Raw genomic sequence first — 27,400 nt, 5'->3', positions numbered from 1 at the left:
CATTAATGGTTTGGGAGACTGTCAGGGTTAACTTGTTGGAGACACCAAGCCTTCAATGCATTTCAAAGACTTTGAGGCTTTTGTGAGAAGTGACCTTTCTTAGGGAATGTGCAAATGATTAGGGAATGGTTTAGGCTAATTAGAGTGGTTTAGAAGAATCTAGAAGGCTCTAGAAGAGGTTTAGTCATGAATTTAGGAGAATGCAAGTGGGAGATATTAAGATTTTAGTTAAAATAAAATGTTTTATTTCAACTAAAATAGATGCAACTTGCATTTGTAGGAAAGTGCGATTGAGGGGGGGGTGTTATAAATAAATTTGATTTATTATATGCAAGAAATGAATTTAATTAAATGTAAATTCAATTAAATGTGGAAAGGGGATTTAATCAAATAAATAGGATTTTTTTAATTAATAGAAGAAAGGAGAATTAATCAAATGTTGAATTTGATTAATGGCTAGATAGAAGAAAAAGGACATTAATAAAACCTTAGTTTAATTAATAGGTGGATAAATTCATTTAATTAAGTGTGCAGATTTTAGGTGTCTACAATAGCTATAGGTAGATAAAAAGCTTTGGTGAACATTTGAGGTTTTTGACTTACATCAATTAGATATTGCATGATCTCTAAGTTAGTGTACACAATTTCTAGGTCATCTCCCCTATATATGAAAAACACCTACACTTGTACTATTTGCAAATGTTAAACTCATCGATGAAAATGTAGGTATGGGTTCTCTCATGTTCAATGAGCAGTGGTTTCAATATGTCATAGTGTGCACATAGCTCAAAAGAAGACAACAAAAAATGATCTAAACACCACATCATGAATTGAAATGTTTTTATTAACACCCATGAGACCAACTAGTCTATTGACCCAAGAATTGGAACTGAAACCGCTTGAACAAAACAAACATTTGACAACTCAACCAATTATTTCTTGATGTTTTCTATCTCTTTGCCAATTTTTCTTCTTCTTCTACTATGGATTTTGAGATCAAGTAACTTGTCATTTTTGCTATCTTCTTCTCTTAAAATAGGGTCACTAAGGATCTGGCTTTAGCTATCTTCTCTTCTTCTTGTACTAGTCCTCGTATGCCTTACACTCCATTATGTTGTGCTACTCTGTCTCCACTAATCCCGATGAATAGAAAGAACAAATCCTATTTGCTCACTACTCTTGTTTCACACCTCAGATCCTGTGAACCAATTCTTAGTTGAGTTATTAGCATTTTAGCTTTCTACCTTATATATGCTCCCAAATAGTACTTCTACTCATTGTTGTATGTGGGATTGAAATGTATAACATAATGTTCTCTTTTTTGCCCAAGTTGTTTCGTCCACGTGATATCTTTGACTTTCTCTCTTACATAACTTTTAATTTCCACACTTGTGTTTGGGAAATCCTACATGTTGATGCCCCATGAATCAGAAACTAGATGTGAGAACACAAAGGTAAAACCCACCTTAGGAACCATCTTTACAAGTTCAAACAATGTTTTGATGCCCTCCACAACATTTTATCCACTAAGTACTTGACTATTCATAAGTAGTATGCTCAAGTTCTAGCAACATGCTTGCAACCTCATAACTACACACCATTTCTATCAATAAATTAATGGTAAAGTCTTCTAAATTGCAAAATCCTCAATAAAATTAATCAACATCATGTTTAAGAAAGCCAATAACCATTTCAATATTAAGAAAACAAAAGATATGATTAACAATGTGTGGAAGATTTTAAACATTTTGGTTCTTGCATAATCATGCAATGTCATTTCATTGTTCACAAACCCATTTATAAGGGTGATGGATGTTTAAAAACATGATAAAACTTTACAGTGAAAATATGTTGATAATTTTATGCACCCAAATTAACAAATAGAAATTAGATGAAAATAGATAACAAAATAAATGCAAACCATAACTCAAGAATTACATGGAGAAACCCTCATGGGAAAAAAATCCACACCTACAAAGATCAAAGACTTGTATCAATCCTTCAATGAGTTACATCAATAAAACTTCTCTCTTTGGATCACTACAACACTTTATTGAGTCAACAACCTATGAACTAACATGTGGTATCAAAGCCAAGTTCACTTGGTTTGGGAAGGGGATGCCTTTCTTGGAGTGTTTGATTGGGGATTTTTTGCAACAATGGGAGTTGTTAGTAGATTTATGAAAAATCCTAGCAAAGAGCATTGGACTTATGTGATAAGGGTTTTCAAATATTTACGTGGGACTTCTAATAATTGCATTTGTTATCATGGATCTAATGGCATGAATAGGGTGATTGATTTGCAAGGCTTTGTTGATTCAAATTTTGTTGGTGATCTAGATTGTCGAAGGTCCACGAGTGGCTACGTCTTTACTTTGTTTGGAGGAGCAGGCAGTTGATTAAGCAAAAGACAACATACAGTTGCATTGTCCACTACACAAGCATTGTACATTGTTGTGACACATGCTTGTAAAAAGGTAGTGTGGTTAGAGAGATTATGTTTAGGTATTGGCTTTCAATGTAAACAAGTATGAATTAGATGTGATAGTCAAAGTACCATTTGTTTGGCTGAAAAACCTAATGTATCATGCATGCACAAAGCACATAGATGTTCAGTATCACTTTGTTCAAGAAATGGTTGAGGGTGGTAGAGTCGTGTTATAGAAAAAAGACACTTTAGAGAATGTTGTAGATTCTCTTACTAAACCAGTAAGCACAAAAAAAATTAGTTGGTGTAGAGAAGCCATGGGCCTTTTTTCTTTTGAAGCTTGATTTATTCAATTTCCATTAATGCTTTTGCAAGGTGTTCAACAAGTGGGAGAATGTTGAGAAAATGTCTCAACCTTGCTTTTACCACAATTGTATTTAATTATTATTTGGCAATTTATGATTATCTATTAATTGTCATGAAAGTTGCTAAATTCAATTGTGACAACTTGTAAGGTGTTTTTTAGTTGTCAAAATAGAAAGAACATGAAGGGGAAGTTAAATGAAAGCTTACCTCATGTTCCCAGGAGGCTGCTTAACTATTATTGTTTAGGAATTGAAAATAAGCTGTGGGAAAATAAGGGGGGCTGGAAATAAGCAGCAACTGCATATTGCCAAAATGCCACGTGGCTCCACAAATTTGTTTCCCTCTTTTTTTTAAACATTTTATTTCTATTTTTTCTTGTGCACAAATTATTACTAATATTATTAATACCAATTTTAAGAGTTCTCTTAAAAATAAGCAAAAAAATAAATACTCATGGGGCCACCAGCTCTACAAATATGTCTTAAAAAAGTTGAGCAGCGGCTGCTAGCAAAAATAAGCTAAGCAGCCCCATGGGAACATGTTGTTAAAGAAGATAAAAAATATCTTTCAAAAGGCAGTTAAGATCACAAGTTGAAAGAAGAAGTTTTCTATTTTTTGTAATTTGTGCCTAAAAGAAACTATTTGTGATTCCTATATATTAAATAAGCTATGTTAATTCACAATTTGTTGAAGCAATAAAGTGTTGCAGTGATTCAAAAAGAGAAGTTGTATTGATATAACTTATTTGAAGGATTAATACAAGTCTTAAATCTTTTTGTATGTGAATTTTTTTCCATAAGAATTTCTCCATATAATTTTCAAGTTATGATTTATATTTATTTTGTTATCTATTTTCATCTAAGATTTATTACTATGACTGTATAAAATTATGGTTTTATCTTGTTTTTCAACAATGGATAATGACACCTTTCTCAGTCCTTTATTGGGAACACCCAATTTTTATTTCTTAAAACTAATTATACATAGAAAATTTTATTCATGGCAGAAGCGCTCCTTTTATACAAGAAAAGTTACACTTCCGAATGAGAATCCTGAAATGGTTTGTTGGAGGGTTATTTTTTCAGAGGTCTGTTTTCCTAGTCGCTCCGAAGTGTTGGATGAGTATGTCTTGAACGACAGGCACCAAGTTCTTGCAAGGTATTCCCTTGTGTATCATTTCACCCAAATGTGAATCTGCACCCACTCTGCCTCCAAGGAAAATATCTGCTCCTTCACAAGTCTTTTTGTTTTCATCCTTGGTCATGCAACCCATAAAACCAATATCTGCAACCTGCACTTGCCCGCATGTATTAGGACACCCCGTCCAATGCATTCTCACAGCTCTGGGAACATTCATGGTCCTGTCCAGTTCCTCTGTGATTTTCAAAGCTCTTGCTTTGGTTTCAATGATGGCTTGGCCACAGAATTGGTTGCCTGTGCAGGCCACCAACGTGCTCATGAGGAGGGGAGGAAAAGGAGAGAATGTTTTAAGCATGGGTTCTTGTAGAAGAGCCTGTATCTTATCTGTGGGCACATTTGGGATGATCAGATTTTGCTCCACTGTAAGACGGAGTTCCTGTGTACCATATTCTTCTGCGAGGCGAGCCAATTCTAGCATATCCTCTGCCTGAAGCCGGCCCACAGGTATGTGGAGACCAACAAAGTGTAGGCCTTCCTGGTTCTGTGGGTGCACACCAAGGTAGCTCCTTCGCTCCCATGATCTGTCCAACATGTCTTGTTCTGCTGCTCTTTCTAAAATTTCTCCTGGGATTCTCTTTACAACTTCTGCACGGAAAGCTTCTATTCCCTGCATTTTCATAGACACAAAATTTCAGAGGTCCTTGATCATTGTTTCAGAATCCTATAATGCCTAAGTAAATGAAGAGCATATATTATACAACCCTCTTGTAATGCATGCCTAAATATCAATGTTCTAGTTCCTTAGCTTTTTCACATGAACTCCCCAAGCAGAAATCGGTCATCAAATATAGATCTATCATTGCTTGGCTATATCTTAAAATATAGATTTCACATAGAATGGTTGTGACAAATTAATGGAAGATCGTATGAACTCTCGAAACAGAAAACAATCTGTCAAATACAGGTCATCACTAGCATATATCTTGAAATATGATTGTCAGATAAAGAGGAAATCAATTAGCTGCATCTTAAGATATGGGTTTCAGATACATGATGTCTAACAGAACAGAGAACATCAAAGATGTATCCATAAAAGATGCAGGGCACTGGAAATTTTGCGATGCTATCACTGCATCAAATTTTCAAGGTTAATATACTAGTAAATGTCCATTTCAAACTAGATCTGAAATACACCGAGGTATGCAAACAAGTCATGTTGTTATTCTTTGTATTTTTAGTTGTCACTTGATGGAATTGTGGGTACGAAAAAATAGGAATTGATTCACTCATATGTTAACCAGGATGCATTATCATTGTAGGTTCACTCATGTTTGGTTGGATTGCATTTCAATCCATTTATCAACACAACATTTAAGAGAGTACCTCCACCCGAGCTGTAGGATTTGTCTCTTCAAGTAAACTATCTGATTGGGGGTAATTCCATATGATAGTGAGGATAGACAGACTTAATAAGGAGAAACAACTATTAAGTATCTCTGAAGCAGTGTTAAAAAGGGAAAAGTCTTTTCAGACACATCAATCTCAAAAGAGGCAGAGGATGGTAACTGTGCAGAGTTGAAACAATTAAGGAAGTAAAAACCTCAAAAAGACTTCATTCAAATTGAATGCAATGGATACAGGAGAAAGTCTAGTACACAATTACAGACATTAAAAAACACTGATAAACAAACAATGACATTCAGAGAAATGGCTATCAAACAGCTAACAAGGTTAGGAATCAATAATGTAATTTCAGAGCAATAGGTATCAGAGTGCAGTACCAATTCATCAATCAACCACATCATTCGAGTCTTCTGGCGGTTTCCCCTAGTACCCAAATCTCTATAGGCCTCCAAAATGGCTTTACATACTGAAACAATATCATCTGCAGCGACCCATGCATCAAGTGGAACTGCCTCTGAACAGCGCTTTGGACTAAAGAATCCCCCAACCAAGAGATTGAAACCAAATCTCCCATCTTTTATTGCAGGAATATATGCAAGGTCATTGATGTGGGGATGCTCAAAAAGGTCATGTGTACCCACAACACAAACATTCCATTTCCTAGGTCTGCAACAACAATTAGATGATTAGATTTGAACTCAACAATGCTGTATGAAGATTTTAACTTGGTTAACTTCAAAAGCAGGGCCCTCCAATGTCAGAAACAATTATCTATTTAAAGTTTTCAGAAACTATCTTTTTTTCAAAGAAAAAAAAAACTCATGTAGCATTAAGGAGGATATATTAATTACCACCATAAAAAGCTTCAGCACTTACAGATTGGTAACTGAAGGGTTTCCCTTCCCATTGTTGATGATGTAATCTGTTAAAACTTTAGCATATGGCCTGGTATCAATAATTTCATGAGGGTCAATTCCAGCTAAAGGGTTTCCCACAGGGTTTCTCACATTGTCCATTCCACTCTGTAAGCTGGATAGTCCAACCTCTTCTAGACCTTTTAATATCTCTGGAACATCTTTCAGAACCACTCCACGAATCTGCAAATTCTGTCTAGTGGTGATGTCTGCACATCCATCTTTTCCATATTTCTGAATCACACTTGCCAAGAATCTAGTTTGGGAACTAGTGGTCACTCCATTTGGCAGCTTTAGCCTCATCATAAATCTTCCATCTAAATGAAGTTTTAATTAGTCTAATGTCAAATATTAAACAGAAGCAGTTTATAACTATACGGAGACATAAACCTGTAAAGAAAGGAAGAGTTAGAAATCGGATAGCATTTGATTACATTGTTGCTTTCTACGGTGGAAGAGACCCAGCCATTTGAGGCGTACATCAACGTCATCCTTATCAACCTTTTTACTATCAATCTCTGGAAAAGACTTATTTGCAAGCTCTTCAATCCCATTCTCAATGAATAGCTTCATGGGTTCCCTCTCCAGTTTGATCTGCGCATATGCAAACACAAGTTCCACAAACGGTTTACTTATCAATCTTTTATTACAAGTTTCTTCATTTCCTGATCTGATTTTGCCACAACTGCAATTATCTTCTTACATATATTTTGAACACAATGACTTGAATCTAGTCTAAACTAACAAAGAAACCACATTCATTTGGATACCAAACGGTGCCTCGGAGAACAAATTTTAACAGAAGCATTTATCTCTACAAGAATGCATATTTTGCCTATGAAATAGTCGTTTATTCCCCTGTTTTGCCCCTTCTGAATTCTTGGTTTCCGTACAACAAGAGTTGTTCCCCAAATTGTTCTAAACCGTGTGCTTATCTTTTTTAATGAGAAAACTTGGTTTTTAACCTAGACCGAATTCAGAGAGATCAGAGAGACCACTTACTAAGGATCTCTTCCTACATTAACTATTGAGGCCACTCTGGAGGTCTCAGTCCCCAGTGCCCACACTTCACTGGGCACTTCACTTGTTAAACCCGTGGGCCAAAAGGCCAAAGGTAAAAGGCTTGCTAGCAGCGTGAGTTTAACTTTGATGTGTGTCTCACCATTCACCAACGAAGTGTTGATGTCTTTCTCGCCATCGAAGTGTTTCTGCCAAGACACTAAATGTCCAAAGACTGCTTATCTTTTTATACACAAGAATTTATGTGAATTAATTTATGTCCAAATTTACATATATAGAATTGTATAGACGCTATCAATTGCAGTTAAATTCACTAATTAAACATGCTTATACTGATTGAACAGGAATTAGAATCATGCCAGCTGCAATTGGAATCCAACATGATCAAGATCCTCTTTTTCATGATTGATTCTTGTACAATAACACTGTACTCTCTTATTCATCTAATGACCCCACACATTTTGCTAGAATGAAGACCTTAAGAATCGTATGATTCAAATTAACTAAAAATGATCTCATCTGATACAGAAGTGATGGAAAAAATACCTTCTCCTGTGGATTAATTCCACCTCTGAACTCCTCCTTGAGAACCCAATACCCATCCTTTTCCTCAACTCTAGGCTGCAGCCTTGACGAATTCACAACCCCCGCTTCCGAAGTCTTGACAGCAGGATTGGAAACAGCCCTTATGGGGCCTCCTCTTTTATCTTCACTTCCTTGAATTCTGTGTTCACCATGACTGCTACTGATGCAGCAAACCTCAACTGTTCTCTTCTTATTCAGCCTGCACATACCATTAATCTGTTTATACCCAAATGAATAACTGATACCATTGTCACAACGTAAGTTGCAGGCATTCATGTTCAGCAATCCCGCAGAAATAAATCCACTTGAATTCTTCACTATCTGAGGAATGCTTATACTAGGGCATATGCATAAGAATGGATCTGAGAAGAGCTTGGACCGTTAAAATGGGTTTCTGATGAGCTCTTTGAGATTCGGAGGGGTGCTCATAATTTTTTGAACGACGTTGCGAACGACCTTTGAAGGACTGGAAGGTCATTTTAGTAAACGGCCAAACTGGAGGATGAAAAGGGAGATTAAGTGATGCATTTTGTTCAACGTGTCACCTTACCAACAATTTAATGTCACGTGTGCACAATGGCCATATTGGCCTAAATTTGATGGTGGTATTTAAGAATGTTGTATAATTATGATATTGTTATTAGGATTTAATTATGATGTTAAATGAGTAGTGGCTCACAAAAACCTATCTTTCATGAGAATGAATGGTCCACTTAGTACTAATTGCATCTACGTGATGCTCAAGAGGTAAAAAATTGGGCCTTCCAAAAGGTCACCCATCCTAATGTTGTATAATATAATTAAAATATGTGAAGGGGAAGATTCTAAATTGTAATAAATATAAAAGAATTATAATTAAATATATATTTTAATTATTATATATATTGTTAAATAAGATAGATGTTAATTTTTTAAAAGTCAAGCATCAAATTTAAGTTCTATTTTTAGCAAACAATTTAACTGCTTTTTAGGATCTAAATTTAATGGTCATATGACACTATTAAAAAAAATTATTGTATGTTACAATCAAGATTTTAGAAAGGTGATCTTGTATCCCCTACTTTTTTTTGTAAATAGTGTACTTTATCTCTATTAATAGGAATGGCTATTATTCATTAAAAAAAAATTAGAAAGGTTGTACCATGTGCAAGAAGATTCTAAAGTGTCATAAATTCTATAGAATTATAGTTGAATATATATTCTAATTTATGATATATTTTAAACAAGAAGGTCTTTATTTTTGAATAGTCAAACATCAAAATTTAAGCCCCGCTTACTCCAAAATAATTAATATCACATGTGGGCAATGATTATTCAAGACATAAATTTGATAGTCATATGATCGTATTTAAGAATTTTTGTTGTATAATATAATAAAAAATTTAGGAAAGTTGTGTCATGCGAAAAGGAAGACTCTCTCTCTCTCTCTCTCTCTCTCTCTCTCTCTCTCTCTCTCTCTCTCTATATATATATATATATATATATATATATATATATATATAATACAGTTCTTGATTTTTAATAGAGCATCAAATTTAAGTTCATTTTTAATGTAATAAATCAACTATATGAATTTAGTGCATCTAATACAGTAAAATAATTAAATACATTCCTTACTTTAGTTTTATTTTTATCTCACAAGTTATTATACTTGAAAATTCTGATTTTATGTTTGAAAAGGTTATCATTCATAAATATTATGTGGAGTAGTACTAGGATGGGTGACCTCTCCAAAAGGCTCAATGCTTCACCGCTGTGAGCATCACCTAGATGCAATGAGTGCTAATATCATTCATTCTCATAAGAGATGGGTTCTTGTAAACCACTCCTCATGAAACATGGGTCAATGAGTGATGCAGGAGCATCCCCGATTCATAGCAACTTTGCATCAACCAAAAATATTTTGCTTTATGTTTGCAGTTTCAGTTTTCTTTTCCGTGTGTCCCGGTTTTGGCTCATCGGATCCTGTGGAGTTGGATTCTACTTGAAGACTTGATCATCTTTCTTGCTTCCAGACCGCATTGCATTTGGATCATTTTTCGGCAAGATATCGCTATCGGTTTCCTTGACAGTTTCCTATTACTGGTTGACAATTCTTGTTACCGGTTGCCTGGACCTATTTTGGTGATCTACCGGAACCCCTTTTGAAGCTTGCGGAGCCTTAGGCATTGATTCTGATGTTCCTTGGCGTGTGGCCAACCTTTTCCTGCGCTCTTCGTTTCATCCTTTGGATTTTTTGGAGGAATCTCTTGGCGGAGGTCGACCTTGTTGTTTTACACGTTAGGTCTTGTTCTTCGGGTTTTATCCCTTTTGGGCCAACTGGATCCTTTGGATCGATATATTTAATTGTAATTGCGCATTACAATGTAATCAATCAGAGAATCAAGTAACTAGACTGTGCATAGAAGATAGATCTCAAGATTCAAGGTCTCGGTTGTGACCTATTATGTATGTTCTACCAGGGCTATGAGTCGGTATGCTGTAACCCGATTGTTACTGGTTGGTTGTAATAAGTTTTCATGCAATAAAACAATCTGTTATGCATTGCCTCCATCATGTCTTTGTGTTTCCATTGTGTTTACTCTTGCTAACCAGTGTGGATTGATCTCTTTGAGGTCCCTCCTCACCAGTGACTGCTCCAAGTGGTATGAAAGCGAAGTTTCATTCTGGAGGTTGCGTGTCCTGAAATTTTGTTGTAGGGTGGCGGATTGCAAATCCGACTTGCAGCTACAGAGGACTAGCGTGAATGATGGCGTGAAGAGGAGCTAGGAATGGTGGAGTGCGTGGGAATGCAGACCATGTTGTGATGGAGATGTTGCAAGGTATAGCAGCCCGGTTGGAAGTCGTGGAGACAGCCCAGAGAAGAGGCTAACATATTGAAGATGTAAGTGAAGATGAAGGAGAAGAAGCCCCAATAGAACAAGCTAACCTACTCGTGGTTGATTCAGATGAGGAAAGCTTTGTGAGGGTTTTTAGTAGGGCGAATACTAAACCTCATTTTACCCCACCAGAATATGATGGGAAGTTAGATTCAGATGAATTGATGGATTGGATCTCGGAGATGGAGAAGTATTTTGATTTTGAAAACACTACAGAAGAGAGGAAGGTAAAATATGTTGTACCCAGTTGAAAGGTCATGCATCTCTTTGGTGGGAGCATTTGCAAGTTGATAGACAAAGAAGAGGTAAAGAGAAGATTAAGACATGGGATCATATGATTGTTAAGTTGAAATCGAAGTTTATGCCTGCTGATTATCAAGTGAATCTATTCCAGAAGTTGCGGAATTTGAGATAAAAGGAATCTAGTGTGAAGGAGTACACCGAAGAATTTTACAAGTTGAATATCAAACCCAGACATGTTGATGATGAAGTTGAACAAGTTGCAAGATATTTGAATGGATTGTGGATGTCTATACAAGATAAACTCAGTTTGATCAAATTTGAGAGTGTTGAAGAGGCTTACCAGTATGCCCTAAAGGCAGAAGAGAAGTTAAACAAAAGACATGAGCAGAGGCAGAGAGGCAGAGGTGGAAGGTTTACCAGAGGAAGATTTTAAGGAGCAAGAAGATATACCAGAGGAAGAGGAACCAGTACAGATCAGAGCAAGGACAAGGAAGTGAACAAAGAAGGTAATTCATACCGGAAGGATGATAGAAATTTCTACCGGAGGAGAGAACCAGATGGTTACCAGAATGGGAATTTTGGAAGACAAGATAAGAGGACATTTAGAGGAACCTGCTTTAAGTGTGGAGGAGAAGGACATCATGCATTTGAGTGTAAGAAGACATAAACTACTGGAAGAGCAGTAGTGGTGGAAGAAAACCCCACCGGATCAGACAATAAACCAGAAGATGGAGAACTGTTGGTGATGAGGAGAGCTTTGTGTCATACCGAAGGAGATGAAGAGCCCTTGCAGAGGAAGAATATGTTCAAGACCAGATGTAAAGTATTCAATAAGTGTTGTAAAGTTGTTATTGATAGTGGTAGTTCAGATAATCTTGTTTCAGAAGAAATGGTGAATAAGTTGAAATTGGAGAGATTGAAACACCCTAAAGCCTTATCAGATAGCATGGATTCATGATGAATATAAGTTGTTAGTGTCATGCCCAAACTTTTGGGCAAAAATGCAACAACATTTTTTTTTAACAACACTAAATTACTTGATGTTCTAAGTTCAAAAGATGAGATAACTTAATTAGTTTACACTAAAGGATAACTCACGTGTCATTGAGAATGGGTTCCTAAAGAGAGCGATAATTTATTTAATTTAACTAGGAAACTTAAGTCTTATCTCAATCTCCTAAACGGTTTAATAACAAATTAGATTTTAATTTACTTAACAATTACAATAATTACCATTACTTAAATTGAATCATTTAACCATTTAAAGTCGTCACAACTTTATTAATTAATTAATTTGCCCAAATAAATCCTCCAATAATATTAAGAGTTAATAATAATCTCTGGCAATATTTAAATAACTTCAAAATTCAATGAGTTAACATTAATACAATTATTTGTAATAATAATAATTAAATAGGCAGTTAATTGAAAATGCCTCCAACATCCTTAAATAACAACATTAAGTTGACTAAGAAGATTAAATGTTCCTATAGTTTAAATCAGCCCTTATAAATGAAAATACAACACCACAGGAGCCCAAATAATCTTTGCAAGCTGAAAAACCTGTTACAAGGAGAAGCAATGAAGCAAATCACAGAAGGAAATAATACACATGAAAAATATGCTCTAAAAGATGAGAGCTCAATAATCTCCAAAAAATGTATTGTCAATAATAATCCTTCTTCATACAATGAAAAGAAAGAACTCAACCTTTAATAGGTCAAGAAACTCTAAAAGGAAAAACCTAGGTTTGCACATAATAATTAATTATATGCACCTAAAGTTAGCTTAAGTGTAAAAGAGATAAAGAGAACTTAAATAATTAAACAAATATTGTTTAATTAATCAAGTAAATACTCGAATACTCTAACACCCCCCCTTAACCTAGACTTAGGGAGAAGCTAAAACCTAGAACAGCTACTGAAAGCAATAAAGATGGGTCCCGGCAACAAGGCCTGATCAGGTACCCAAATACAATGAAATCTCTATGAACTGGAGAAATAGAGAAAACCACGTGGGAACAAAACTCTACTCCAAAAAGAGATGGAAAAGAATACCACTGAAGAATGAAGAACCTGCAAACTCTGTCGAAGAATAACTGCTGATTTGAAGAACCTCCACTGAACTAGAACATGACCAGGTAGAGAAGACTATAATCTGTATGAGTGCCCTCAAATGACACTACTCGAATCAGAAGGCAAACAAGGCAAACAACTGAAATCGAAAATACAGATGACATCTGTATGAGTGCCCTCAAATGACACTACTCGAATCAGAAGGCAAACAAGGCAAACAACTGAAATCGAAGATATAGATGGCATGAAAACACCAAAGTCTGAAGAGCTGATCAATCGAACCATGGAAGTAGTAGAACCAACAGGATAAACCTCCCCATAATGCGGAAGTGGAAGAGGGACAGGAACACTGAAAAGGACAGCCAAAAAAAACTGCATGACGAAGAACCAAGAACATCAAAGGTGCTGAGACAAGTACATGGTGTCGTGGAAGGAACACTCTTTGACACACATCATGAGGCGAATGTCGTGGAAGGAACACTCACTGGACAAAGGAAGATGGCAAACAACAGGCAAACATCAACCCCCTCATGGCACTTGATCAATAGTGCATGTACAACAAGACACAAGATATGCAAGATTCCAAGTAAACAATACATGATGGCACTTTATCTCAGTGCGTTTGCATAAATACAAGCTACAATGATAAGAAGACTGGAAATAGAAACGTGAACCAAAATAGAGACATCCTACTGAGAGAAGAGATCCCAGGACCTGAAGCAACCACGATATCCACCAGAGTGCTGAAAAGCAAAAAACTGAATACATGCATGGAGCAGAATCTAGAAATAAAACTCAGATGGCGGGAAAATACATAGCACATGCTTTCTGAAAATATAAAGTTTTCGAAAAACGGAGGTTGGATGCTCATTCTATGGCTCCCGGAGTGCAAAAACTAGACCTCACTTTGATTGGAAAAAAACACAGTCAAACATAAAAATTGGAAAAAATTACCAACACCATGAGGTCGAGCTCAGAACCAACTTTCTGACGCCTATTCGTTTTCGAAAAAACGACTCCGTATGTCCAAGATAGAGCCAAAAAACCAAACCCCCCCTAAAAAAGGCCAAAAAAGGAGGTCTGGTGGCTCTTTGGTGGTCCAGTGGCCAGTGGGTGGCGACCCAGTGGCGGCCCAGTGGCTAGGCGGTGGTCAGCCGAAAAAAACTGGGTGGGGGCCGCTAGGGCGGCGGGCTGCAAGTGGCGGTCGGGGAGCGGAGCGGCGGGCAACCGGAACCGGCGGTGAGGGCCAGGGAGGAGGCCGCATGGCCGGCGGCGGGCTGCAGGCGGCGGCCAGGGTGGTGGCGGCCGGGGAGCGGAGAACGCAGCGAGCGGCTAGAGGGCGCAAGGAGGCCGACAGGGGGCCGGGAGGCGGTAGGAGACGGTAGGGGGCCGAGCCGGTGGGAAAAAAACATCGGTGGCAGCGCAGGCCTGGAGAGGTGACGGGGTTGCCGGAGGGGACAGCCGACGGCGGTACCTGCACGAACAGCTGCAGGGCTGCGAAGCCAGGGGGGCCCACGGTACCCTGCATACCGTGGGGATCCCCCCAAAACGTTCTCAAAAAAAAAAAAAATTTAAAAGAAAACCCTATTCTTTCTTTTGATTTTTTTGAAATTTTTTTTGCAAAAATCAAAATTCAGCCTGCATGCCGTAAAAAGGCAAAAAAAAAAATTTTGATTTTTTTCTTGAACTACGTGCTAGGGTCGTACGGCCTGGATCTAGAGAAAAAAATACTACCAAAGGCTCAGGAACCAAAATAGGTCAAATTTTATATGACCATATGGATTTTTGGGCCTTCTGAGCACGATGGCAAGGTCCGTTTAGGCCTAAAGTGCTCAGAAAAAAAGGTCAAACCCTAGGTGCATAAAAAAATTCTGAAACCCCAGATCTGCTTCCAAAGCCAAAAATTCTCAAAACAAGAACAAGTAGCTGTAAATCTGAAGCTCTGATACCCTATAGGAGTTGAGAAAATACAACACCACAGGAGCCCAAATAATCTCTGCAAGCTGAAAAACTTGTTACAAGGAGAAGCAATGAAGCAAATCATAGAAGGAAAGAATACACAAGAAAAATATGCTCCAAAAGATGAGAGCTCAATAATCTCCAAAAAATGTATTGTCAATAATAATCCTTCTTCATACAATGAAAAGAAAGAACTCGACCTTTAATAGGTCAAGAAACCCTAAAAGGGAAAACCTAGGTTTGCACATAATAATTAATTATATGCACCTAAAGTTAGCTTAAGTGTAAAAGAGATAAAGGGAACTTAAATAATTAAACATCAAGTAAATACCCGAATACTCTAACAAATTTGTCTTCTTAATCATGGGAGATTTCCCTCATATTTTTTTAACTTTATTACAATGAAAAGTTTTCCATTAAAATAATCCAATTTAAAAAAACTTACTCTATGTAAGGTTAAAATATCCCCTCTAATGAAAATAACTTTTTTGTAAATTAAAAGATGTGAAAATACCTCTGTGTGAGAAAAAGCCTCTGCGTACAAAAATGTGATGCAATGCATCGACATCCTTTTTTGAGTGTCCTTATCCGCCGCGGGGAAATTACAAAGGCTCTGCAAATCGTTTTGATGTTTTGGCTAATAACTCCAGGACTAAGGATCTTGGTAGGGTCATATCACGGACCCACGATCAAGAGGCCTTCTTTGCAAAAACAAAATACTCTTTGGTTAATGCGGTTAGGGCTCCCCCCCCTCTTTACAAGGGCTAGGATCGAGATTGGCATTTGGTGAGCCAAAGAAATAACAGGGCTTTAGGGCAACCAAATGGCCCCAAACGGAATTCTAGTCATTGTTGGGAGGAGGGTTTTGTAAAACCTAACCAGTCAAAGAGTTCCTCTACTTGCCATATTTTTCCTTCACGAAAATCTTTGGGTAAATTATCAAAGGATATGGAAACCCCCGGTTGTCACAATTCTAAGGAAGTCGAGCACCCAATGTCAGATCTACCTTCAAATTCTCTAGCTTCTCCTAACGGGTTGGTCATTGAAATTGATAATCATACCCAAGCCAGGTATCAAATGCATTGCAGCGACATAATGATCTTTGCTCGGTGGAAAGGTTGGGGGGTCCCGTCTGAACAAATTGCCAAATGGGTGTCATCTTCCTTCAATAACCGAGTAAAAATTGACATCCTTCCTGATAATTTCTTAGCTATTGAATGTGGTAATCAAACTCTAAGAAATTCATTGTTAAACGGGGATATATTAACATTTAAGGGTCTAGGGTTTGATCGCTGGGAATGGCAACCTCTCTTTCTCCCATCTCAATTGAATTCCTGCATGGTTAATAGAGCAATTTCACTTGATAAATTTCCTGTAGAATTGCCAAATAATGACTTTTGAAGAATAATAGGCAACAAAATAGGTAAATTTGTAGAAGTCAAAAAATCAGCCCTAAGCTTCTTTAACTAGCTCTTAATTGTTAAAATAAATATTAACATTGAATATTTAGAACCCATAACTCTGAAATATGATAAATCTTGTTTAACCCTAGAATTACCCTTTTATAATGGTTCTTTTGAAGATTCTATGCCAAGGAAGATCCCCTTCAAGAAACCTTTCCCTGAATCGTTGCTCATGTCTAATGGCGCACCATTCAGATTCGTGGAAGGAGGGGGTTTCACCCTAGAGGGCTATAAGATTGATAATAACCCTAATCTCTCCTCAGACCTACACCCTCATAGCTCCCTTGTTAAGCCCTCTCGCCCCCCTCTTCCTCCACTGCTAACTATAAATTCACCTATAGCTGACCCTCTTCTCAGGGATCGAGATCTGGAAGATGGTGAAATCAATGAGGTTATCCCTCAGAAAGAGAAGCTCAGTCTAACAAATATGTCATCATCTATCTCTCTCATTCCACCAGAGAAGCTAAGTCCCTTGGGGTCTCCCCCTTTAATGGAACTAATTACCTTTGAGCAATTAGCAGTGATGGATAGGCTTTCCACGGATCCAGGATTGGCATCCTTGCAGGATCAACCAATCTCTCTAGCCTCAAGATTGGAGGGCTTTAAGGAGGCAAAGGCTCGCTCTCCACCTTTGAAGGCTATTTTTGATACAATTGTAGAATCTGAGAGTGATCGAGTGGCTAGGGAAGTTAACATCATTGCCAATTTTGTAGGGGAAGAAGTAGTAAACGACCTCATGGATCAATTGGTTGATGAAATTTGTGATGATGAGGAGTTGGAAAGACAAAGGGATTTCTTAGTAAAAAATCTAGTGGATGTTTCTAGAGTCAACTTAGAAACAGATGAACTATTTATAGCATTAGATAACTTAGAAAACGATAACCCAAATACTCTAGGCATTCTCAGCTCTGACAGAAGAAAAGACTCTCCTGACTGTGCTAAACAAAGTAAGAGAAGAGGTAGGAGATCCCTTGCTGAACTAAGATCAAAGGATGGAGATGCCAAGGGTCTGGCTAAAATATCTACTCTTTTTAATGCAGGGGAGGGGAAGTTCCTCCCTAAAGAGCCATGAAAATCATAACATGGAATGTTAGGGGTCTGAATGCCCCTAACAAACAACGCATCTTAAAGCATTGCATCTCTGATTCTAAACCAGATATAATGTTAATCCAAGAAACCAAAATGAACTCCTCTGAGATAGTCCTTTTTGAGAAAAAACTAGGTGTTAGACAGCTAAAGCACTCCCCTACTACAAGGGCCTCAGGGGGCTTAGCCATCATTTGGGACTCTAGATTCATCTCGTTTACACCTTTAGATATTAAGCAAAATTGGATAGGAGGAGAAGTAGTAAGCTATAAAAATAACCTAAGATTCAAATTGATTAACGTTTACGGTCCTATCCAAAATAGGGATAAGGATAGGGTGTGGGTGGAACTGGAGTCTTTCCTCAGAAGTTTCCCAAATGATGTATGCATCATTGGGGGAGATTTCAATGCTATCACTAAGGTAGCAGACAAAAGAGGAGGTAGCAACAAACTTCCTCCAGCGGCTATAGATTTCAATCATTGGATCAATAGGAACTCCCTATTGGAAATCCAGACGGCAAAAAATGCCTTCACCTAGAACAACATAAGGCTTGGTTTCTGTAACATTGCTGAGAAACTAGATAGGTTCTTTATCCATGGGGGGCTCTCGGAGCTTATCTTTACCCTGAATGTAGAACCCCTCCCTTTAGCAAGATTTGACCATTTCCCACTCCAACTAATCTTATTATCTGACCACTCCCGTAAAAAATGTCCCTTCAAATTTGAGAGCATGTGGTTCAGAGATGATAACTTTTTAAACTTAATTGAGAACTGGTGGAGAAGCTCTATTTTCTCTTGTTCGAAGATGTTTATTATCACAAGCAAGTTAAAGATTATCAAAAGGAAGCTCTTAGAATGGAACAAGACTAATTTTGGAAATATTTTCGATAAAAAAATCCTAATAGAAAATGATCTTAAGAATGTTAACATTGAGGTTCTTGAGAAGGGGATGGATGAACATCTCTTCCTCAAAGAAAAGGCTCTACTCTCTGAATATGAAAAGACACTCTCAAATGAAGAGATCTTTTGGAAACAAAAATCGAGGGAGACTTGGTTGAGTGATGGGAACCGAAATACTAAGTTTTTCCACAATAGTACTAAGCAGAGGCGATGGATCAATTGAATTTCTAAAATTAAGAATTGCCAGGGTTCCATCCTGTTTGCCGGATGATGTTGCCTTCGAGGCAGCAAGATTTTTTGATAAAATCTTAAACAATATTGAAGGCTCCAACCTCAGGGGCCAACTCAATATTATCAAGAATCTTCCAAAACTCATTAACGATGACCACAACAAAATCCTGTCAAAGAAATTCTCTATGGAGGAGGTTAAATATGTCCTTATGAAGATGAATCCCAACAAGGCCCCGGGCCCGGATGGCTTCCCCACTAGCTTTTTCCAAAAATGTTGGGGTTTTATGGGGATAGAGATCATGGATGCCTTATAAGGTATTAGGAACTCTGGTAAGATTCTCAAAGAAATCAACAATACCTTCTTAGCTCTCATCCCCAAAAAAGAGAATCCTGAAAGCTTTAATGATTTTAGACCAATAGCCCTTTGCAACACTTTGTACAAACTCTTAACCAAAACCCTAGCAGCCAGACTCTAGAATCTTCTCTCCATTATCATTAGTGAAGAACAAACCGGCTTCGTAGCAGATAGATCAATCTATGATGGGGTTATTATAGCCCAAGAGGCCATTCATTCGGTCCAACTCAATAGGGCCCCAAGTATGCTAGTCAAATTAGACATAAGCAAAGCTTACGACAAAGTTGATTGGCGCTTCCTATGCAAATGCTTGGAGGTCTTTGGATTTTCCAATTCGTGGATCAACCTAATGTTTGAATGTATATCCACCCCCAAATTCTCGGTCTTGGTTAATGGTTCCCCGAAAGGTTTCTTCAGCAGCTCAAGAGGGCTCAGGCAAGGAGATCCTATGTCCCCCTTCCTCTTCATCATCATGGCCGAAGCCCTAGGTAGATCCATCTCTAAGACCAAAGAAGAAGGTGGGATCCAAGGAATCCCCATTACCAACGGCCTCCCTCCCTTTACCCACCAACAATTTGTCGACGACACGATGCTTTTTGGGCAGGGAAGTGTAAGGGAAGTGAGCTCCTTCAAAGGCATCCTTAATTCCTATATGCTAGCCTCGGGTCAAGAGGTGAATCTGGCCAAGTCTGCCATTTTCATGTTCAACATAGACCCCTCCTTAGGAAAAGTGATCAACAATGTCCTGGAGATTAGTGAAGGAACTCTTCCTTGCAAATACCTAGGCATTCCCCTTGACAAGGGTAGAAGACCCTCAAAATTATGGGACAACTTGGTGGATAAAATCAAGTCTAGGATTAACACTTGGAAAGGAAAATGGCTCTCATCTGCAGGTAGAGAAACCTTGGTTAGATTGGTCTTGTCAGCTATGCCCATTTACCAACTCTCTTGTCAACATTTATCTTCTTCTAAACTTGCTGAGCTCGACAAGCATCTCAGGACTTTCTTTTGGCAAGGTGCTAATGACAATCGTAAAATATCACTCATATCCTAGGACAAGATATGCAAACCTAAAGAAAAAGGAGGAGTTGGCATTAAAAACCTTCATGATCAGGGCAAAGCCTTGGGTGCCAAGTTGGTCTAGAGGATGTTCAGAACTCCCCACATCAAATGGGCTCGCTTGCTGTGTTAGAGTATTCAAGTATTTACTTAATTAATTAAACAATATTTGTTTAATTATTTAAGTTCCCTTTATCTCTTTTACACTTAAGCTAACTCTAGGTGCATAATAATTCTTTTATTAATTATTATGTGCAAACCTAGGTTTTCCTTTTTAGGGTTTCTTGACCTATTAAAGGTTGAGTTCATTCTTTTCATTGTAAGAAGGAGGATTATTACATTACACATTTTGTGAATATTGAGCTCTCTCTTTTTGAGCATATTTTCTGTGTAATTCTTTCTTCTGTGATTTGCTTCCTTGCTTCTCTTTGTAACAGGTTTTTCAGCTTGTAGAGATCATTTGGGCTCCTATGGTGTTGTTTGTCATGTTGGTTCTAATGTTTCCGTGGTTCGATTGATCAGCTCTTCAGGCTTTGGTTTTGCATGCCATATGTATCTTCGAGTTCAGTGTTTGCCTTGTTTGCCATCTGATTCAAGTAGTGTCATTTGAGGGCACTCATATAGATTATAGTCTTCTCTACCTGGTCATGTTTTATTTCAGTGGAGTTTCTTCAGATCAGCAGTTATTCTTCGACAGAGTTTGCAGGTTCTTCATGCTTCAGTGGTGTTCTTTTCCATCTCTTTTTGGAGTAGAGTTTTTTCCCACATGGTTCTCTCTATTTCTCCAGTTCATAGAGATTTCATTGTATTTGGGTACTTGATCAGGCCTTGTTTCCAGGACCCATCTTTCTTGCTTTCAATAGCTGTTCTAGGTTTTAGCTTCTCCCTAAGTCTAGCTTAAGGGGGGGTGTTAGAGTATTCGGGTATTTACTTAATTATTTAATTATTTAAGTTCCCTTTATCTCTTTTACACTTAAGCTAACTCTAGGTGCATAATAATTAATTCTTTTATTAATTATTATGTACAAACCTAGGTTTTCCTTTTTAGGGTTTCTTGACCTATTAAAGGTTGAGTTCATTCTTTTCATTGTAAGAAGGAGGATTATTACATTACACATTTTGTGAATATTGAGCTCTCTCTTTTTGAGCATATTTTCTGTGTAATTCTTTCTTCTGTTATTTGCTTCCTTGCTTCTCCTTGTAATAGGTTTTTCAGCTCCCAGAGATCATTTGGGCTCTTGTGGTGTTGTATTTTCTCAACTCCAACATGTTGCACCACAAATACCTTAATGGAGGGAATCCTATCCAAATATTTAGAGAAACCAACCCTCCCAGAGGGTCCTACGTATGGAATTTTATGTTACACTGTAGGAGGATTATCTCTGACATACTTACTTGGAACCTGGGGTCCGGGGATAAAGCTCTTTTCTGGTCGGATTCATGGGGTGGATATAAGGCTATTGATAATATCCATGACTTTGGTGCTACTCGTATCCTTCTTGAATCTCATAGAGGTCCCTTGTTAAACAACTATATCTCCCCCTTAGAGGATGGGGTTGGTTGGCAGTGGATCAAGAAGGAAGATGAGGATATCCCGGTAAGGGATAAACAAAAACTTATGGCAATTCTTAAATCAAGGAACATTGCCTTAGGTCAGAAAGAGGACAAGCTCATCTAGGATGGCTCCCTAAGAGGAGAATACAACTCCAAGGATGGGTACTCTCTCATCTCCAAATCATTTTTAAGACCTATGACTGAGCTTCCCTTGAAACTTTGGTGGGACAAATACTGTCTGCCTAAGGCAGGTACCTTCTCTTGGCTTGTGGTTCAAAACAAGCTCCTAACTGTGGACAAATTCAGAAGAATGGGGTATGAAGGCCCTAGTAGATGTCCTCTTTACGAGGCAGACGAGGAAGACACCAATCATATCCTCCTTAACTGCCCCTTTGCTCATAAATGTTGGATCTGGTTCACCAACAAACTTGAATGGTCTGCGGCCTTCCCCCACACCATCTTTGGAATGCTCAAGGCATGGCCTCTCCTCAGGCGTGGTTGTCTCTTTGAAGGTTTATGGATAGCTCTTCCTTCTTCCATTATGTGGGAACTATGGAAGGAGATAAATAGACGTCTCTTTAAGAATGAAAAACTAGAGGTTCCCAGAATCATTAACAGGATAGAGTCAGCTATCACTGAGCTCGTGAATGACCGACTGTCACCAAGCACATTGAAGAATGCCTCTGTCACTTATTGGGATGAAAAAATGATAAAATGTTGGGAAGACTTATCCTTTCCTCCCTTTGTAGGAGATGGTCCTATTGCAAGTCTTCGATCAAGGGATGCATGCAGATGGCAGCCCCCAGGCGAAGGTTGGGTGAAGCTAAACTTTGATGGGGCATCCTATGGAAACCCAGGGCAAGCAGGGATAGGTTGTGTTGTTCATAATTGGGAAGGAAAGGAACTAGCAACCCTTGCCTCTCCAGGTGGCATCAACACCAACAATTGGGCGGAACTTATGGCCCTGGTGGAGGGTCTACATTTATGTAGGAAACTAGGAGTTAAGAACTTGGAAATTGAAGGAGATTCGATTATAATTGTCAATGCTCCGAGGAAAGGTAGAATTCCTAATTGGAGACTAAATACTTTGTTGTCAAAAGCTCTTGACTTATGTAGAGATTTTGATAGGTTCACAGTCAATCATATTTATAGGGAGGGCAATAAAAGAGCGGATGAGTTGGCCAACTTGGGAGCTGATGGCATCAATCTCCTGTCGGTGCCACCTTAAGGCAACCCCCTCTTTTTTTTTCGTGTCCTAAGTGGTCGTTAGCATGTTTCTCCTTTCATCCCCTTATGTTTCTCTTGCCCAGACTCTGTTTTAACACCCTTATTTATTCCTCTTCCTGCCCCCTGTATTTCCGTATAGATACTCAGACAAACATTCAATTTAAATATGCCCATATATCTATTCTCCCAGACTTTAACTCAGGTAGTTAGGCTCAATCCATGGTCGGATTGAGCCTAACTATGGATGTTTCCTCACCGATACCTATCTGATATCCATTGGGTTTTTATGTCAAAGAAACCTCGGGCCTCAGTGACCTCCTTTATTTTTCCACTGAAACACTTCTTCCATCGAAATCATCATGCCCAGTCGATGAATGGATCTATTGTCTCACTGAGCCTTTCTTTATCCTCCCTTATCATTTTCCACTGATAAAGTCCCATCGGTGAAACCATGCGTATCAGAGGCATGCCTTTTAGCTTCCTCGAAACCTATTTCCTCATCGATATCCTTTATCGATGTAGCTTCCTTTTGTCTGAGCGACATTATTCTTTCGATGAGAACATTCCTTTTGGTGAGTTATGTTGCACCGATGGTATTATCTTCTCGAAGACCTTTTCCCATCAATGAAAACCATCTCCGCTTTCCTTGATATCTTTTATCGATGGAATTATTGTCTTCGATGAGTCTTTTCTGAAGTTCATCGACGCCTCCTTTCTTCGATGGCCCTTCTATAACGATGAGACATCGTTGGGTCTCATCGATATTATTTGAACCCGGATATCTTAATAGAATGCTTGGTTGTTTCCTCACTGATACCTATCTGATATCCATTGGGTTTTTATGTCGAAGAAACCTCGGGCTTTGGTGACCTCCATTATTTTTCCACCGAAACACTTCTTCCATTGAAATCATCATGCCCTGTCGGTGAATGGATATATTGTCTCACCGAAGCCTTTCTTTATCCTCCCTTATCATCTTCCACCGATAAAGTTGCATCGGTGAAACCATGCGTATTGGAGGCATGCCTTTTAGCTTCCTCGAAACCTATTTCCTCATCAATATCTTTTATCGATGTAGCTTCCTTTTGTCTGATCGATATTATTCTTTTGATGAGAACATTTCTTTCAGTGAGTTATGTTGCACCGATGGTAGTATCTCCTCAAAGACCTTTTCCCGTCAATGAAAACCATCTCCGCTTTCCTCGATATCTTTTGTCGATGGAATTACTGTCTTTGATGAGTCTTTGATGAAGTTCACCGGCGCTTCCTTTCTTCGATGGCCCTTCTATATTGATGAGACATCATTGGGTCTCATCGATATTATTTGAACCCGGATATCTTAATAGGATGCTTGGTTGTTTCCTCACTGATACCTATCTAATATCCATTGGCTTTTTATGTCGAAGAAACCTCGGGCTTCGGTGACCTCCTTTATATTTTCACTAAAACACTTCTTCCATCGAAATCATCATGCCCTGTCAGTGAATGGATCTATTGTCTCAACGAAGCCTTTCTTTATCCTCCCTTATCATCTTCCACCGATAAAGTCACATTGGTGAAACCATGTGTATCGGAGGCATGCCCTTTAGCTTCCTCGAAACCTATTTCCTCATCGATATCTTTTATTGATGTAGCTTCCTTTTATTTGATCGCCATTATTCTTTCGATGAGATCATTCCTTTCGGTGAGTCCTTTTTATGTTGCACCGATGGTATAATCTCCTCGAAGACCTTTTCCCGTTGATGAAAACCATCTCTGCTTTCCTTGATATCTTTTGTCAATGGAATTACTATCTTCGATGAGTCTTTTCTAGAGTTCATCGATGCTTCCTTTCTTCGATGGCCCTTCTATATTGATGAGACATCATTGGGTCTCATCGATATTAACTGAACCTGGATATCTTAATAGGATGCTATTACACCCGCTTGTTGACTTGTGGGCTACCATGGTATTAATGAAAATGATGATTTCTTTTAACAATAGGGGGCTTTTATAATTTAACTCCATAGATAATCATTCAAATTTGATGCTCAATAGGTGGCATCACTTATCTTCCTTTAAACTCCTAAATTTAGCTTTTTAAGTCTTGTCGCTCTGCTAGAATAAGCTTTAAGACTAGGAGGCAATACCTTATATTAATGAGCATAGGTATATAAACATGCTGGCATATCTTGCTCCCGGATATATGTGATCATAGATATATAGGTATTATTATTTATGTAGATATTGCCTTCTTTTAGGACTAACACTTACCTAGCTATCCTCATCTCTATTTTACCTAGCTCTCAAACCATATTCTTTAAGATGGTAGCTCCCTGCGATCTCTTTGTAGGAATATTTATGGAATTTGCCTTGTTAATATTTATTGAGTTTATTCTTTTCGATGGGTAACCACTCTCGCATTATGTTTCTGGATATTTTTTGAGACTAATATTTTGAGTTGTGTATCCTAACGGGGTGACCATCCAGGCAGGTATGATATATTGTATAAGTTGACCTGTTTGGTTTTCCTTTTCCTAACATTCTGGTGAGAGATTTTCTCAAGATTTTGTGCAGCATAAGGAGCAGAACAAGCTTAACCCTGTGTTTCAGGAATAGCAAGAATTGTCGCCCACAAATAGCAGCATCACCCCAAGAGATGGGCAATTTGCTGCTCAACTTTACATAGAGGATTTCTACATACAATCTTCATTATTTTGGACATGTTCCCTTTCTGATCTTGTATCTCCATTTTGTATCGCATTCTTAATTTTTTTTCTGATCCTTGAGGGATCTGGGCTAGACCGGAGGTTTTCTTCCCTCCATTCTTTCCTACAGGTGCCCACACCGAATGGAGGTGTAAATGTAAATCTATCTATTTTTAAATTAATAAAATTCTTTGGCCTCGGCCTTTTATTGATCGAAAAAAAAAAATATCCCCTCTAACAAATTTAATAAACTTAACTCTATTAAAATGGAAATTTCCCCATTTTCTTATTTTAAATTCCGAAAGGCCTTATTTTTTTATTCTTTTTATACCCTAACTAGGGTTTACTTTTTTTTAAAAAAAATTTTTTAACACCTATCATTCATTCTTACTTTTCTTTGTTAGCTTTACTAACCCTAACCTAAAATTGGGTTAGGATTTTTCATGCTTGTAGGTCACAAAGAAATGGAGGACGATGGACATGGCGGTTGTCACAGAGCCGAACCCCACGAATATCGGTGCAGGAGGAGAGGAGGGTTTGGAGAGGACCTGTGGAGGTGCCATGGGGTCTCCACAATGGGTTACCCCATTGTGGTCCGCGGTCGCAATGGTCACAGCCGATAATGGGTCGCCCCACACGAATTGCCCAACAACTTATGCTTAAGTCGCGATGCACTTGCTGCTAACAATTCATTTTATTATATTTTTTTGTTTGTTTATTTATTTTTGTTTGTTAGAGCAGTATGTTTGTTTACATGAAATGTGAGGGTATATATTTAAACATTTTTTGTGCAATGTATTTTCCGTATTTACTAAATGTAGAGGTTAATAGAAATGCTATAGTGAACTTTCACTTTCAGATTTAAGAATTTAATAGTTCCATGAGTTTAAATGAATACTAATGCAATGATTAGAAAACTGAACTCTAAACTAGGTAATAATCAGATTTAAATGCTAAAACAGAATATGAGCAAAAGAGTTTTAACTATCCAATTTCTTTCCATGAAATCTATTTTCTTTTACAAAGAAATTTTGCAACTATAAATACATATATATTTCTCTTTACTCCTACTTTTTCAAATGAATATATATTGTTTTGAATGAATCTACTAAATAGTTCAGACAAATTTAAAATAAGATGCATATAAAGTTTAAAGCATTCAAGAATATTTATTTGACAATATGTTAAATCTGAAACTCAACAACTTAATTTCATTCAAGAAATAAACTTCCCAACTTTATTCATTTCTCTTAAAGAAGATTACAATAGAAACATAATGCATTTATAATTATTTTCATGCTTCAAAAATAATAAACTTACTAGCTTAATACATTCTTTTACTCATAGTCTTTTAAATACTTTCTAATAAAATACAAATCTTTTTTTTCTTCTTTTAAAATCTACTTTACAATAATAACAAGGTTACAACTTCAAGCCTCTCTTTTGCTTTACAAAGAAAATAAGTATTTGTTACAATACATCTTTTCTTTCCTTTCAAAATTCCAAATGAATCTAATAGGAGACTTGCACATGAACTTGGCTTTTCTCCATTCTTTATCCCAAATAAAAACCTGCAAATAAACTGATAGGTTGTGACCATGGAGGCTCACCTCCCAACCTAGGTTTACAAGAAGCCACCCCCAAGCTAGGAGAACCAAGGCTAAATGGGTTACAAACAAACTCAACCACAAAAGCAAGATGAACTCAAGCAACACATGAACTCCCAACCCAAGGATTTACATTGTCACTATGTGACTAACTTTGTGGGGCGAAGGTGGACCAAGTACCTAGAGGAGATATGCAAGAAAGAGGAATAAGTGCCTTCG

At 37.8% G+C, this 27,400-nt stretch overlaps 1 protein-coding gene across 1 annotated transcript; it reads right to left on the bottom strand.

Annotated features, from left to right (window-relative positions):
* Nucleotides 1-3,733: 3,733 nt before the first annotated feature.
* Nucleotides 3,734-8,328, bottom strand: LOC131032292 (ferredoxin--nitrite reductase, chloroplastic). Its single transcript, XM_057963224.2, has 5 exons — nucleotides 7,819-8,328; nucleotides 6,687-6,846; nucleotides 6,215-6,569; nucleotides 5,716-6,004; nucleotides 3,734-4,601 (listed from the first exon to the last, which is right to left on the bottom strand). Exons 1-5 carry the CDS (start codon nucleotides 8,131-8,133, stop codon nucleotides 3,876-3,878), a joined length of 1,845 nt encoding a protein of 614 aa, XP_057819207.2. The 5' UTR covers nucleotides 8,134-8,328; the 3' UTR covers nucleotides 3,734-3,875.
* Between the last annotated feature and the right edge of the window lie 19,072 nt (nucleotides 8,329-27,400).

The sequence above is a fragment of the Cryptomeria japonica genome, chromosome 8 (genome assembly GCF_030272615.1).
Source record: "Cryptomeria japonica chromosome 8, Sugi_1.0, whole genome shotgun sequence".
Taxonomy (NCBI): Eukaryota; Viridiplantae; Streptophyta; class Pinopsida; order Cupressales; family Cupressaceae; genus Cryptomeria; species Cryptomeria japonica.
Note: the sequence above shows the minus strand (reverse complement) of the source record. Positions and strands in the feature narration are given on the sequence as shown.